The sequence below is a fragment of the Dromaius novaehollandiae genome, chromosome 1, assembly GCF_036370855.1.
Source record: "Dromaius novaehollandiae isolate bDroNov1 chromosome 1, bDroNov1.hap1, whole genome shotgun sequence".
In the NCBI taxonomy this organism is placed as follows: Eukaryota; Metazoa; Chordata; class Aves; order Casuariiformes; family Dromaiidae; genus Dromaius; species Dromaius novaehollandiae.
Genome location: NC_088098.1, coordinates 85,770,676 through 85,785,695, shown reverse-complemented (window position 1 = coordinate 85,785,695; position 15,020 = coordinate 85,770,676). Strand labels below are relative to the sequence as shown.

Below are 15,020 nucleotides of genomic sequence, written 5' to 3'. Positions count from 1 at the left end.
GGATAGTGGACTGTGAAGGTAGTCAAGAGCAGTGGGAAGGAAGAAAAGTGGTATTTCCATAGCAGGAGTGCAAGTCACCTGGGGAAGAGGTAAGGGCCTCTTGGGGGATACTAGTGCTCTGATAGCAGTTGGGCAAGTCACGTGGGCACTGGGGGCTGGATGGAAGAACCCTTCAGGTGGAATGCGGGTTGAAAGGTCTCTACTGGCTTCAGCCTTCTAAACTAGACTGTATGAACCCAGTAGCTCTTCTCCAGACCCAGGCCTCTTTTGGACACACAGGCTTATCATTTTTCATCTAGGTTCCTGTCTCCTGGGCGGCATTTGTAGCTGTCTGTGCCCTGAGGAAAGTATGTCCTTTACTAGTTTCATCTCCAGGAGGACACCTGCAGTGCAGGACCAATGCTGCTGTAAGTCTTCCATACACAGGGAACCATCTGTTCCACAGTATAGCAACTGAGGCAGGCCTAGTTCCACCTCTGGCACCAGCAGAGGGGTTGAGGGGAAAGAGGGTCTGGGGTGCAGCAGTTTGGGGGACAGAGGGAGGGAGAGGGGAGCCAGGAGGGTTTCCAGCAGGGACAAGGGGCAAGGCAGGGGATTGTGAAGGTTTTGGGGGAGCCACAGGAGTTACTGGAGGGCGGAGGGGAGGGAGGGAAGTTTGGAGGCACTGGAGGGAGTGGGCAATGGGGCAGGCAGGGCTGTGGGTGTCAGGCGATAAGGGTTCGGAGACAGAAGGGGATTGTCTTGCTGGGCAGGGTGGGGTGGAGCTTCCCGAGGTCGGTATCTGGGAGTCTGGGCACCGCCGAGTCAGAGAGAGTGAGAGGGAGCAAGCCGCTGTCGGCGTTCTGCGCGTTCTGCAGCGTATGTTCTGCAGGGGTGCCATGGAAACGGAGGACGCTGGTGACGTCAGCATCGCGCTGGTGCCATGGCAACCAGAAGGCTCGCGGGTGCGGGGTAGAGCTGTCACGCAGAGGCGGGGCCGCAGCCGGCCTGTGTGGTCGGGCCCTCCCTCGGCGCAGGAGTGCGGGAAGCACCTGCAACCTCTGGGAGCTGCAGCAGTCACTAGGCTTGTGGGTTTCTGCTCTCTGCTCCTTGCATTCCCTCACCCACTCCATTGTAAACCCTTGGACTACTCACGTGGCGGGAGGTGGGAAATGTTGGTGATAACGGAGCTGCTAAATGCCATGTGAAAGGGGGAGCATGGCAGTCAAGGGAGAAGCAGGAAAACTGACAGGAACAGAACTTTCCCCTTTGTTTGCAGAAAGCCATGCGATTGCTTGATCTGCTGCTGAAAGTGTTGCCTCAGTGTTACCCCTACATGCCATTACATTGCACCAGTAACACTTTCTCCATCACAGAGTATCCCTCCTCACCTTCCCTTTCCCAGGTCAGCTTCTTGGGACCACACCTAATTGGCATCCTGAGGGTTGCTTGTTTTCCATTCCAAGGCATCTTAGGGTAGAGGCCATGTTGTATGACCCTATAAAGAAGCTAGCTGATTGTTCTTGCCCCTACCATGTTGTATGACCCTATAAAGAAGCTAGCTGATTGCTCTTGCCCCCAGGAAAGGCCAGAGACACTTTGTTGTTGGTGGACATCTGCCATGACGCTTCTGAGGCCCTTTTCGTTTCTCACCTTCTGTCCCAAGAGGCACCTCAGTCCCTCAGGAGCTGCCAAGCAGAGGTAGTTTTCGTGATCTGTGACTTGGCACCTCCGTCACCTCCACAGCATTGCTAGGGAAGGACACGGGCAAACTGAGCCACTGCTTATAGGAGGAGGGAGGGCACAGAGATACCTGTACACCTCCTAAGCATTTTGTGATGCACCCCATGAGAACAGTGCCGACTCCCCTCACTCTTACAGCTTTTGGGAGAAGGATAGAGGATTCATCTGCCCCCTATAGTGGTTTTTCCTTTCCTAAGAAGCACCTTTGCCCACTCCCTGCCTATCAGTAACTTACCTTACATGGTGCTGGGACATCAACTCCTGTCTGTGCTGGCTGCGGTAGGCCTCAGCACTTATTACTGAATAGTTTAAATGGGAAGGGACCTCAGGAGATCTCTGGTCCAAATGCCTGCTCAGAGTCAAGTCAGCTATGAAATCAGACTAGGTTGCTCAGGGCTTTATCCAGTCAGGTCTCAAAAACCTCCAAGGATGGAGACTGCACAGCTTCTCTAGGCAGCCTGTTCCAATGCTTGACTCACCTCATGGTGAACAAGTTTTTCCACTATATCCAGGCTGAACCTCTCATTTCACATCTGTTCTCTCACCATCCCATCCTCGTAGGTACTGGAAGGCTGCTGTCAGGTCCCCCACGAAGCTTTCCCTTTTCCAGGCTGAGCAAGCCTGGTTTCCTCATCCTCTCCTCACAGAGCAAATGCTCTATGTCTTGGTCTGCCTCTGCTGAACTCACTCCTGTTTATCAACATCTTTCTTGTGCTGGAGATGTGTGTCAAAACTGGGCAAGTATTCTAGATGTAGCCTAATGAGTGCTGAGTAGAAGGGGATAATAGCTTCCCTTGACCTACTGGCTATGCTCCTGGTTTTGCTGCCAGGGCAACTACTGGCTCATGTTCAGCTTTCTGTCTACCCAGACTGCCAGGCCCTTTTCAGCAGGCTGGGGACAGACACAGTCTACTCATTCCTTAGCATTCTCCACATGTGAGAGAACTGTAACCCTTGCCCCCATCCTACAGTACTACTCCAACCTGGTACTATAAGGTGGTGACATACTGCAGTCTTTTACACAAGTGTTAGTCTGCCCTATTATTCCTAGTACCTGCATGTGATCTTCATCTGTTAGCTTTCTGAGGTTGTCTTAGCTAGCTGCTTATCCAGTTCTGCAGGGCAGATTTACAGTGGAACCTGTGAGGGCATCAGTACTCAATTTGCCATGTCATCAAGAAGGTGAAATTGCCACATGAGGAAGATCATGGACAGCTCACTGTATGGTAGCATCTATTAACGTCTTTTGTTTCTGTGAAACATCTCCTACAGCTTTTCTAGCCGTGTATATCCGTTGCGCAAACACAGTCCGTCACTGCCCCATACTGTTGTTTCATACATTTTACAATGAGGAACAGAATCACTAAGAGGTTATAAGTGGTTGCCTCCAAAAAAGAAAGCAAAAGCCATTAAAAAACATCTTCAAAAACACAACCAGATCTAGTCCTTCTTTGATATTGCTTGTCAGACATTTTTTAAAGCAATAGGCATTGAAGCAATATCCTGTAGCATTTGATCTAATGGCAGTGGGATCCAAACCTGAGATCTGCATGGTCATGCCCTTGTTGGGTTTCTAACCCCCCCACCTTGACATAAGAAAAGGGAACAAAGAAGAGGCCACCTGACATGTAGAGAACTTGGACGGACATTGTTTTGGTTTTGTGGCCTCCTGTCGTAAGGCACTGTTACACAATCCTTTTCTCTGTGGAAAAACTGATCAAGTATCTCTCCCTTAGCATCCTCTTGCCTGTTCCTGCTCCTCAGTTGTGATAGAAAGGTGGTTCATGGGGCATGTAGTGAAGCAAAGCAGGGCTTGTCACAGACATGTGATGCCACAGGGCTAAAAATACATTTTTGGGTTTGGAGTTTGGTTAAGGACAAACTGTTTTGTTAGCACAGTTGAGAGGGTAGCCCAGGGATGGGACTCCGAGAGGAGGAGAATACTAAGCCAATAGGAAGATCAAATGAAAAATATGTAACTATGACCTAAGGAATTTATCTCTCTCTTTCTCTTTCAGCCAATGAATTCTGTGCAGATTTCACCAGCTGTCAAGTCACTATCTGCTTTTCATGTTCTACATGCTTTACTTCACTTGATCCCAAACCACTGCATATCAAGCCAGGTTTCATGTAGAGACAATGGGCATAGGTCAAAAGAAGCAGGGTGTATCCAACAGGGAAGAAGCATGTGTAGCAGGATGGAGAGCCAGAGCACTGAAGGTTTCCTTACGGAAGCAGGAAGCTCAGATTATTGGTTCCAGAGTCAGGGAGTTGTAGTAAGAATCCTTCATCTAGACATCTGCAGAAAGAAAGAACAAGAAAAGGCATAGTGCATGATGAATTTTTAGGAACAAATCGAAAGGTCAAGAAGTCTTAGGGGATGAGTAGCAACATCTTTTGTCATCCACGTGGTCATTTGCCGTTGCACTCAGATTTGGGATGCTGTGAGGACTGCACATCTGAGAAATACATGGAAATGGAATAAAAATAGATCCTTTTATCTCTCCATGGTATGCTCTAGTCTTTCGTTGAGATCATACTTGGATTAGAAACAGTGCCCACAGGTAGTATAGCACAGATTGCAATTCAAACTGCAGCCCAGGAAGGCTCTACAGCACTTTATGGAACCAAATACAGAGCAGAGGTAGGCTGCCTTGCTGCTTACAGAGCAAGGATTTGTGAAAACCACCCAGTTCTTTGCTCTGTTTCGGATGTTCCCACCTTGAAGGCATATTGACACTAACCTGAACTGCAAGGGGAGGCGTATTCTCTTGCGGTACGACCATCTGTAAGAAAAAAAAAAGAGAATGGGTGGTGAGCTGCAAACTTCATGGTAGGCTAGTGCCAAGCTTCTTTCCTTTTAACCCACTTTAATCCCACTGCTTTTGATTTTCATTCCTCAGACTGTGAATGTAGGAACAGAAAAATGTCTACAGTGGGTCAGACCAGAGGTTCACCTCGCCAGCGTGTCTCCACTACAGCTATCTGAAACCTCATATAAGTAAAAGGTCCTGTTATGCAATGCGGTATCTTCTAATGCAAGGACATTTCTTAAATAGAAGACCTTGTAATAGATTTTTTTAATTGAGAATTAGTATTTTCATGTCAGATGATTTTTAAAATGTATGTACTGAGCACAAAAAATTCTTACAGAAGATGGTATAGCAACAAGCATATTAGGTAAGAGTATTTAGATAGGTAAAGGCTGGTTTTTTTTATTATTTTACTATCTCATTGTTGCCATGGCTATTTAAGCCACTGCCAAAGTGTTCCCATGCTTCCCCAGAGGGAAACTGCTAGAGAATTAGGAATTCTCCTCCACTTTTTGATATGGGGTGGGGAGATGGAATGGAATGGAATTCAGTATACAACATGTAGGCACATGGTGCTACTGTCTAGATCTCCAGTGATGTTTTTTTCCATTTTGTTCTCAAATCCTTTTCTAATAACTGCTAATATTCCATTTGTTATTTTGGCTCATAATAAGCACTGAATCATCTGACAGAGACTAACAATGACTTCAAGGTCTCTCTTCTGTGGGCTAATAGTTCATTTAGAGCTTTAAAGGGTAAGAAATTATTTTCCTGTTATCCTCTGGGACATGAAAACACTCAACAGATGGTAGGGTTATTACATTATACCTGAAAAGCATAGAACTAAATTATACGTTCTGATGGATCCAGGTGGCAGTATGTAATACTGATTTTAAATAAATGCACAAATATTTTCAAGAAAGCCAAGGAGCTGGAGAAGATACAGTAAACTGACAGAGAAGCCTGCTTTCTACAGAGACCTGGCTTGAAGCTAGAGCAAGTCATTTTGAACACATCCACACCACAAAACAGTCACAGTGCCAGGTAGTCTTGTCTCAGTAAAGGTCCAAGAACAGAAAAGCAAGTGATTTTGTAATTTGTATGTAGAAGATTTTGTACATAGGTAACCCAAGCCTGGAGGTGCAGAAGGAAGTTTACTGGAATAAGGGGCACAGACAGTTGTGTCTGAGTGAATCAAAGGAATGGTAGTGACTCTTTGCCTATGCCAATGAAATCCCACCTGGTTTATAGTAGTCATAGACGCGCACTGTTGCTGGTTTCAGGTTTTGAACTTCAGTATCTTGTTCCACTGAGATGGTGAGCTTCACAGAAGTCTTATCCAACTGGAGAGGACAGAAGCAAGCAGAAATGCATTGGCCTCCTCAAAGTCACCCACATCCCAGCTTTATTCTCTCTGTGCCAGGGATTTTCTTCTCCATCTCTTCAGGCCCCTCCACCCTCCTCTTCTTTTGCCAAAATTTTAGCTTGCTTCACCAGCCTAGATCTTTGTATTTCTGATCTCCTAGAGCCCCAATGCAAAGTGCTGTTGTTGCTACTCCTTGAATGGGCAGACCCCTGCGGTCTTCATCTTACCTCTTCCAAGTAGATTGTGCCTTTGTCTGGTTTTATCTCTGTCTTTTTCACCAGGAGTATCTCCTCCAGCTATGTGGGAAGACAAGAGAAGAGCATGAGTTAGCATTAGCTTATCAGCTTTGCTTGTTGTTTCACATGGAGTTAGGTGTTTTTCAGTGCACTACTGCCTTGAGTGAGACAGCAGGCAGGCTTAATGAGTCTAGTTAATGGAGGGCCTGTGTTTCCTACTTATAAGGTGGGCACTGGGTTTTGTTGTGAGTGCACAAAGCATTAGAAAATATTTTATCAAATTAGGAACAAATTTCCTTGAGCCACATTCCTACTTTCAGCACATGTAGCAAAGGGCAACATATTTAGTAGAAAGGTGTGATAAATATTCCTAGCTATCTCATGGAACTCTGGAGTTTGTCATTGAACAACTCTACGGGATTCAACACTGCCTAATGGAGTATCCCTACAAATAGCGCAGGCAACAGCTAAGGGTCCCAGTGCACTGCATGTGGTTTTAACTAGGTGTTTTTCAGCCCCTCTCTAATCTCTTACCTCAATATGTGCTCCTCACTTCTAAGCATAAAAAACTGCACAGTCAGTTCTATAGGTGGAAAGCTGGCTGGTGAAATAGCCCAGTAGCATATCCACAGTTGCTTAGTTTAACTATCTGAACTCGCCATCACCCTGTAGCTACCATTCTCCAGCAGGAATTCATAGGGGTTTGGATATTTCTGACTTAGCTACATCTGGAAAGTAGTTCTTTACATCTTCAAGGGAGGACAGAGGGAAGGGTCTCTTACTGCTCTCACAGAGCTCTTCATAGGAATGAACCTGACAGCATCTCCACTTCTACCAGGGCCATGTTACTGGTCTCACGGTCCCCAGCATAACTGAAAAAAAGTCAGGAGAGAAGCACATTGGATGTAGAAGACATCACAGCATTTCTGTAAGATAGTGGTGAATGTTCCCATACTCTAGCCTGCTTTACACTGATGTGAAAGCTCAGCAGCTTGTCCAGCTGATGCGAGAAAGGGAAAGAAATGCCCCTTGCACACACACAAACACACACACGATCTTGCTTAATATGGAGATTGTGCAGCAAAAGGTAAAATGGTTACAATTCATGCTGCACTCCACAGCAGGAGGAAGTGGTCTTCATTATTACAGATTGAGAGTGGGTTGGTCTCCCGTTCTCTTGCCCTTACACCTAAGAAAGGAAAATGTTGGCATTATCCTCTTTCAGGCCAGTAGAGTGTAGAGAATATGGATGAATACACATGCTAGACAGAAATGAGGCATGGGTAGGGACTAGATTTTCTGCCATCTGGTTCTAGTAGAGGTTCACACTGTAGGAGCATGTACCTCAGGGCTGGTTCAGCCCAGACTGCCAAGTCTCCAGCAAATGGGAAGCTCTGGCTCTTAGGATTTCTACCGTCTCTGTTGTCAGCGCTCTCAGGACTGCTGAGCTGCATTGTGCTGACAGATTGTTTCTGTGGCTATTTAAGGCACTGCCAATGTGTTGCCTAGCTTCCCCAGGCCTTAATTCTCACTTCATAATCTGTTTGGGACCTATGGAGGAGACAGTGTGCCCCTATGTCTTTGTCACCACAGACAGGGAATTCTATTCTATAGGCTTTTTAGGGGGTTATACTGCTGCTGGCTCCCACATCTTTCCACTAAAGAAACAGTCCAAAGGGATCCCATACCTGACAGACATGTGGATGTCAAGCTGTTTCCTGGCACTATCACAATCCCTGGACACTGTTTCCACATCCAGGACAGAGACCTCTGCTGCTTTTGATGGTGGGGTGTTGTAGTAGAGAGTGGTCTGGTGGAGGAGAGAACATATCTGTGAAGTGCCCCAGAGAGTCCTTGTATGAGCTAAAGGACTATCTGTGCCTCCATCTTTTAACCAGTTAGTAACCAGTGTCTAACACAGCTGGCCGTTGGTGTGCTCCCCATTCAGACTTGTTGTAGTTAGCAAAAAGGGTCAGATACATCACCCAAGTGTAATCCTCAGCCTAGAGGGTCAACTTTCTGTGATCCAAGGTCTCATTCAGTACAGCACAGCTGGGTGATATTTGCCTCAGTTTTACGAAGTAGATTATTATTAAGGTGTGAGAGAGTACATTAGCTAAAGCCCTTCCCATGAGTAGAAAGAAGGAATGTAATTGTTGACATGGTCTAGGACTCAAGAGAAAAAATACTAACAAAAAAGTATCAAACCCTAAAGAAAGAAAGAGCAGAGAATCAGAAGAGGACCACTCAGCAAGAGGGAGGATCATCCTATTCTGAGGATCAGCAGAGGCTAGTCTTCCCCCACCTGCCTGGTGACTGACTGCCTGAGCAGCAGAGACTCATCACATTTACCGACAATATTCAAGTGTTGTCAAGTAGCATGTTAGTCCCAGCTACCTCCTACATGCATTAGCAATAAATAATTTTTATGTCCTGTTGTCTATACATTGCTTGCAGATTCTCTGTGAACTTGGTAAGAGATCTGTACCAGGGAGGAGGTTTACACGGGGAGTGACTTGACTCTGCAGTTTTTTGCTGTACGAATGGTTCAGAAACATGCCCCTATCAAAGCTGCCAGAAAAATAAGACTGCTTCTCCAGATGGCTCAGTTGTATTGGTTCATTGCGATGAGAAGACCCTGGTACTACATCACTCCTCATCTCTGCATGAGACAGCAACCTAAAGAATATCATGTCCGAAGAAATTTACAGTTCTAAGCTCCTGAAACAGTGATGCCATTAACACATGCTTGATGTAGAAGCAGGTACAGTTCTGTACCTAATCTGCCTTCAGATCTACTGATCTCTTAACAGTACTTGGCTCCGTAGTATGGAACCAGCAAAGCTGAGACATTTCTGAGAAGATACCATGGATGTCTGCACTAACAGCAATTCAGCTGAGTATACCAGAGCTCCTTCAAGCTTGACATGATTCTGCCTAGAAAGCCAAGTCCTATTGAGAATTTGATGCTATGATGCCTACTCAGAGCCAAATCCTCACTTGAGGAATGAATGGCAATACCCTATAGCTTTGCACTACATACACTTACCTGTACATAGACACATCCACTGCCAGTTGCTTGTATCGTGTATACCCCTGGGACAGCAAGGAGAGATGCCTGATGCAGAACCAACTTGTTGTTCCTGTGCACATGGAACTCCAGTGCAGAAGCATCCTTGCCTTTCACCATCACCTTCACATCTCTAATCTCATGAGGAATCAGGGCTACATACTGAGCCAGGGCCTGCAGGCTAACAGCTGTGTCCTGAAGTCAAAGAGTCATTTTGCTGTGGAGCAATGGGTACAAGACACAGCACACTAAGTCAGGCACTGTATGAAGAACCATGGCCCTGATTCCCATTCTAACACAAGCAGAATCTATGCCACTAAGCGCACAGGCAACAGGATGACATCTGGTAGGGGTGGCTTCTGGCCACTAGCAGCCCCAGGCCCCGGTTGATGCCATTTACACCACTAAACAAAAGGATTTCCCCCTGACATTCCCCTTCACAAGCAGGGCTCATGTATACCTCTCTTCAAAGACTGGATCTGGAGCGACACGCATATGCAAGGCACATAGTATCTCTCTCCTTCCCCCATACCTTTCCCCAGCTTGTTACCTGGGTGGAAGCAAAGCCCCCAAAAGCATTTCTTTGTCCACTGAGCCAGTGTACAAGCTTGCTTACTGTGGTTTCATTGACTGCCAAATTTGGTTTGGAGACATGAGCTAGGAGGATGTAGGCTATTATCTCAATCATAGAGGAAGAAGATTCGCTCCCACTTGAATGTGATGACAACTGTCCTGCTGATGGAGGGAGGAACATACAGAAGAGAAGGACATTAGCTCCCTTGTGAACATTAGTTCATCCTGCCCTGCTACCCCTGCAGGGCTGACAGTTTGCTTTACACCATCAGAAATGGCTGTGCCTTTCTGGGGCACTTCAGAGTGCAGGAGTCAAACCTTCCTGTTGTTTTTGTGCTCTGAAAGGCCAGCTGGCTATGTTAGGCTCTACTTCTTCTGCAAGTACAAGCAGAGAGATCCAGGCTGCAGATGTGGCCTCGAATCCTCAACCAAACCCAGGAACTGGTTGACTCTGAGCAGAGGCTTGTTGTTTAAAGTACAGTCGTAGTCTCATTCAATTCTGTGTATGTTCAAAGCTATTCCCTGCTTGTGATGGCAATGATGAACTAGTTTTCATTCCCCTCAGCCCAGCCTAGCATAAGGAAGCCACACTTTTTTTTTCTCTGCATCCAGGAACCATTTCCTCAGTGACATTCCATGAAGAGAGCTTATGCTCCTAGATTGTTACTGCAGCTCATTAAACTCATTAAGTGGTCTTTGAGATCCTGGGGATATTTCAGGATTCTGGTGTGTAGAGACAACTGCTCCATGCCTTGGAACCTAGTTCCACACTCTTGTAAAAGTTTCCAGTGCAAAATCCTCCCCAAACTAGAGCACTTTTGTTGCTTCTGCATTCACCTAGGTTAGTCCAACAGGGCTCACTGTGCAGAGAAGCTTTAGGCCTTTTTCCAATCAGCTGTATCTACTGTACAAGAACTGCTCACTCCTTTATGGAGAATTACTGGCAGGTTACCAGAGGAACAACATTAACCAAACGATTTTGATGACATCCTCACTACAGAGTGGATGGGCTGGATCCACTTAGACCAGAGCTGGGTTCCCACCTGTGATGTAAGCTCACAGGTAGTGGATGCACCTGAGTCTCTTTGGAGGAGTTAGTGTAGCAACAGTAGCAGGTAGCCAAAATCCAACCCAGAAGTTAGGTTCATTGTGCAGTGTAGACATCTTCTGGACTGTACAAATGAGGAAACCTGTAATACTTTTAAATTCAAAGTCAGTTTTCAGAACTTTTTGAAAAAAAGAATCACAAAATCACTCATTTGCATAAAAACAGCATAAAGACTTTAGAATTTAGCTCAGGGTCTCTACAGACTGGTATTACTTCATCACGTTTATCACAACAGAAGGTTTTTGCAGGAGGCATTTGTGATTTGTTACTTCCAAGGTGATATAAGCAGAAAACTTTTTTCATGAAGTCATAGAAGGTGTCTTGGAGATGCATCCACAGATGACCTGCAGATTAACCCTGATTCGTTAAGAAGCACCAAATTTCTCTTTGTGATCCAACTGTAACACCATTAACAAAGTTAGCAGAATCCCAGATGCCAGGCAACAGAAGGTAATCCTCTCAAGCTGAGATTCTCCAACAGACAAACTGTCTGCAGCTGGTTGTTGCACTCACATGCTCGGACACATTAGGCAGAATACAGACACATTCAGATGTACATGTGTAGAGAACCGGTACTAAATGCGGTTTTGTCTCAACATTGCTGCTGCTGCTGCAGAGCCGCCGCTACCAAGGCGTGTCGGGCAATGCCGCGTCGGCACCCCCGGGAGCCCTCGGTGAGGTAAACAACCTCATGCACCTGCACGGGGGAAAAAGGGCATGAAAAGGGCAGAAGGTCACCTCTAGGGGAACAGCATGTCTGGCACGAACCGCACATACTCATTTGCCATCTGCGCATGAGCAGGAGACCCCCCCCAGATGCCCCCAGCCCATTTCTGGAAGGTTCAGAGAGGGCGGACTGCGCATGACAGCTAATCTGCATGGGAAGTGAGGAAGCACCTCCCAGAAGCGGGGCAAGAACCTATAAAAACTGCAGACTGTGTGAATGGGGGGGGGGGGGCTTGCTTGCAACGACTGAAGATCTCGAGGGGGAGTCAACAGAACATCATGGGACTCGGAGTGGCAGTAGCTAGTTTCTTTTCTCCTTTTCCAACTTTCTCTATCTTTTCCCCTTACCCTTGTTCCCCTCTCCCCTTCGCCTTTCCCCACCTTTTCTCCCCACTCCATTGAAAATAAAGTTAAAAGGTTGTACAATATTTGACCGGTTTTAGGGTCTTAATCTCGTCCTTGGGATCGTAACGAAACCTTCCCGATATTGGATCGGGACAACATGACTACAACTTTCTCTCACTTACAACTCCATTCCTCTTGCCAAGTCATCACTAACTATACCTGTGGAAGCAAGAGCCAAAGAAAACTGTCACCTAAGCCATAGGCACTTTGTGGTGTCCCATGCCCTAGGGTCTTAGGGTGATGTTTTCCAAAGTGCTTAGTGAGTTAGAAGCATCGGTCTAACTGGTCAGTGGGGCTGTGTTCATACCATATGCACTTCCTCAACAGCAGCTTTAGTATATGCAGTTCTCCTTCCTGTTTGCCCACCAGCCACCCCGTGAGGCCACCTTGGCAGCCTGTGTAACTATGCAGTGAACCATAGTAGTAACTGGTCTAGCTGAAAAATTGCTTCTCCTTTTTTTTTCTTTTTTTTTTCTTTTTTTTTTCCGTGTTGTTTTTCAGTTCCCAATGCACTTCACCATACTGCCATATGAGACAAAAAGAAGATCCTAGTTCATAATGGAGTAACAATACAGATGCAGGCACCAGAGAGGCCTGAACTGAGCAGAGCAGCAATGTGGGAGCAGGCAAAAGGCTTGAATCTACATCTCTCACTCTGCAAATAAGTGTCCTGACCAGCAGCTGAATAGATAAAATGAGGCAAGTTTCCTCTGTGAGGGCTCTTGTACTTTGAATGAATTGCTGAAGGATGATGAGGGCAACATTTGGATCAAACTCTTCCGTAACTCAAGGGAGTGCTTTGACCACAAGGATTAAATATGGATCACTTACTCTGCTTTTGACCATAAATTTTCTCCTTGGCCTGAGAAAACAATTTCATTGAAACTAGAGACTTTCCACAGCTTTGATAAATCACTGTTTTCTGACACATAAGCCAATTTAATAAAAGTTAAATTTCCCAACCCACTCTAACTAAATCCTAATAATGTCAGGCCTTAAACACAGTTATTATCTCTAGAACCCAAAGTCTGCTTAAAAGCAACAGCCTAACAGTTTCCTTTTCTAGCTTATCGAGAAGCTGCTGTCTCATCTCCATGTTCTGGGTAAGTGTGAAGACATAAGCCATCAAGGCCTTGACGTAAAGGCTGGTCTCATCAAGTGCTACATCTTTGAGGCAATGTAAGGCATTATCCAGCATGGTATCCTACAAAAGGAATCCAAACCCAGTGAGTTTCCCTTGGGCCCTTTTCACTGTGAAAAATGTATCCACAGCTCTCAGTTATCCCAGCTGCAATCTCAATGTATTTCAATACTAGCATCTCTCTCATGCCTGTGGAACATGAAGCAAAGCAGACAAAGTATCACTGTGGGTTGAGAATAAACAGGTGACAGGACAGTTCACTGGGACAGGGGATTGTCACTACACTGGAGAATCCAGCTCTAAGAAGTCTCTGGTAACATGCTCGCTCAGAACTGTCAAACCTGTGTGCTGTAGGCCTATGCTCCCACGTGGATACGACATTGTTTTCGAAACTGTACTGATAAGGCTAGGATATCAGCCCATCCAGACTAGAACAATGTACATTCTGCTTGAAGATCACTGCTTTTATTTCAGGTCTGAAAAGGGGGGTTGCATACCTGAAACCTTCTTTGTTCATTTGTTTGTTTTCCCCCCTCTCTAGCTGTATCAGTCAGTTTAATAAAAGCTATTACTTCTCCCAGCAAACCCTGCATCATTTTCAGAGACAGTTATCTCTCCTGAGATCAGTGGAGAATGGGAGATTCTCTGCTTTGCTGTAGGTCAGGCCATTTATATTAAGAACTCATTACCCAGGTTTAAAATTTCCATTTGAACTTATCATGTACAAACATGGGACATGACAGAACCTTTCATTAACTCAAACTGGGCACTCCCTGAAAGCACAGACCCAGGGAAGAAGGATGGATGGAGCATGCACACAAGCCCTGCAAAGTTCAAGTGCAGCTTACATTCTTCTCCAGATGAAGCTCCAGAAGTGCAGCAGTGATACAGGCTGTTAATGAGAGTGTATCATCCACCGCACCCTGCAAGGCACACAGATATCAGAAAGGGACAAAAACAACTATTGCTTGCCTGCAAACAGTGTGGACTGTCATTGTATAGCCACTAAAACTACCTAAGGATAGCCTACCTGAGAAAGTACAGTAGCTTACCATTGGCCATTCTTGGCATGTGGAGATTACAGGAAAGTGCTCCAGGCTCATTGTTTGAGTATCACGAAAGTCTTGTCTCAAGGACAGCCTTGGGGCTCTTTGCATGCAGCCTCAACATATATGCTCATAGAAGGCCATGAGGGACAGTGTTAAGCTATTTATTTTATTAAAGATGTTGCAACTGGAAACTATAATAAAGCTTTTATGATGCAGGATTGCATACAAGAATCAATGTAAGGTTATATACAAATCAGCTTACTGTGAGAAGCCACAGGTTAACCTGGGTAAACAGGTTCTAAGGAGCCTCTTTACCCATCAAAGGATATTTGTTCTCAGGGGATCCCACTTGCATGCTCAGACATGAGATGGTGTGTCTTAAATGAGGCAATGCATCCTGAATGAGAGGGAATTGGAGCTGAAGTGCTGTGAAGCATCATTTACACCTAATAGTGGAAACTCCCATGAGTGCAGTGGGGGGCCAAAACCTGTTCCAAAAAATGATGTTCAGACAGGAACTCTGAGCTGAGGAAAGAATGAAAGTCAGAGAAGGGTGAACAATGTACATGTGCATTCTGTTTTTTTTTTTTCTTTTTTTGCACTGCTTCCAAAATTTAAGGAAAAAGAAGAAGTGTAGTCCTTCACTTTGCTAAAATATCAGCCTGCTATCTGTCATAAGCTTGCTGTGTGTTTAATATGGGTACATTTGGAATCTAACCAGTCTGTATTCTTACTTTTACAAGGGCAGTGAACCCACATATTATTATACTGCAAGCAGACTGAACACTGGAGCAAGAGTTTGTTGCATTTC

General features: G+C 45.6%; 1 protein-coding gene across 1 annotated transcript in view; it reads right to left on the bottom strand.

Moving 5' to 3' along the window:
- Positions 1-704: 704 nt before the first annotated feature.
- LOC112992427 (alpha-2-macroglobulin-like protein 1) overlaps positions 705-15,020 on the bottom strand; it is a 32,182-nt gene continuing 17,866 nt past the window's right edge. The window contains 12 exon segments of the mRNA XM_064522132.1: positions 705-865; positions 4,467-4,508; positions 5,776-5,878; positions 6,129-6,197; positions 6,920-6,951; positions 6,954-7,009; positions 7,826-7,947; positions 9,187-9,402; positions 9,758-9,917; positions 10,756-10,770; positions 13,063-13,223; positions 14,009-14,083. Of these exon segments, the coding sequence (XP_064378202.1) occupies positions 705-865; positions 4,467-4,508; positions 5,776-5,878; positions 6,129-6,197; positions 6,920-6,951; positions 6,954-7,009; positions 7,826-7,947; positions 9,187-9,402; positions 9,758-9,917; positions 10,756-10,770; positions 13,063-13,223; positions 14,009-14,083 (1,212 nt within the window).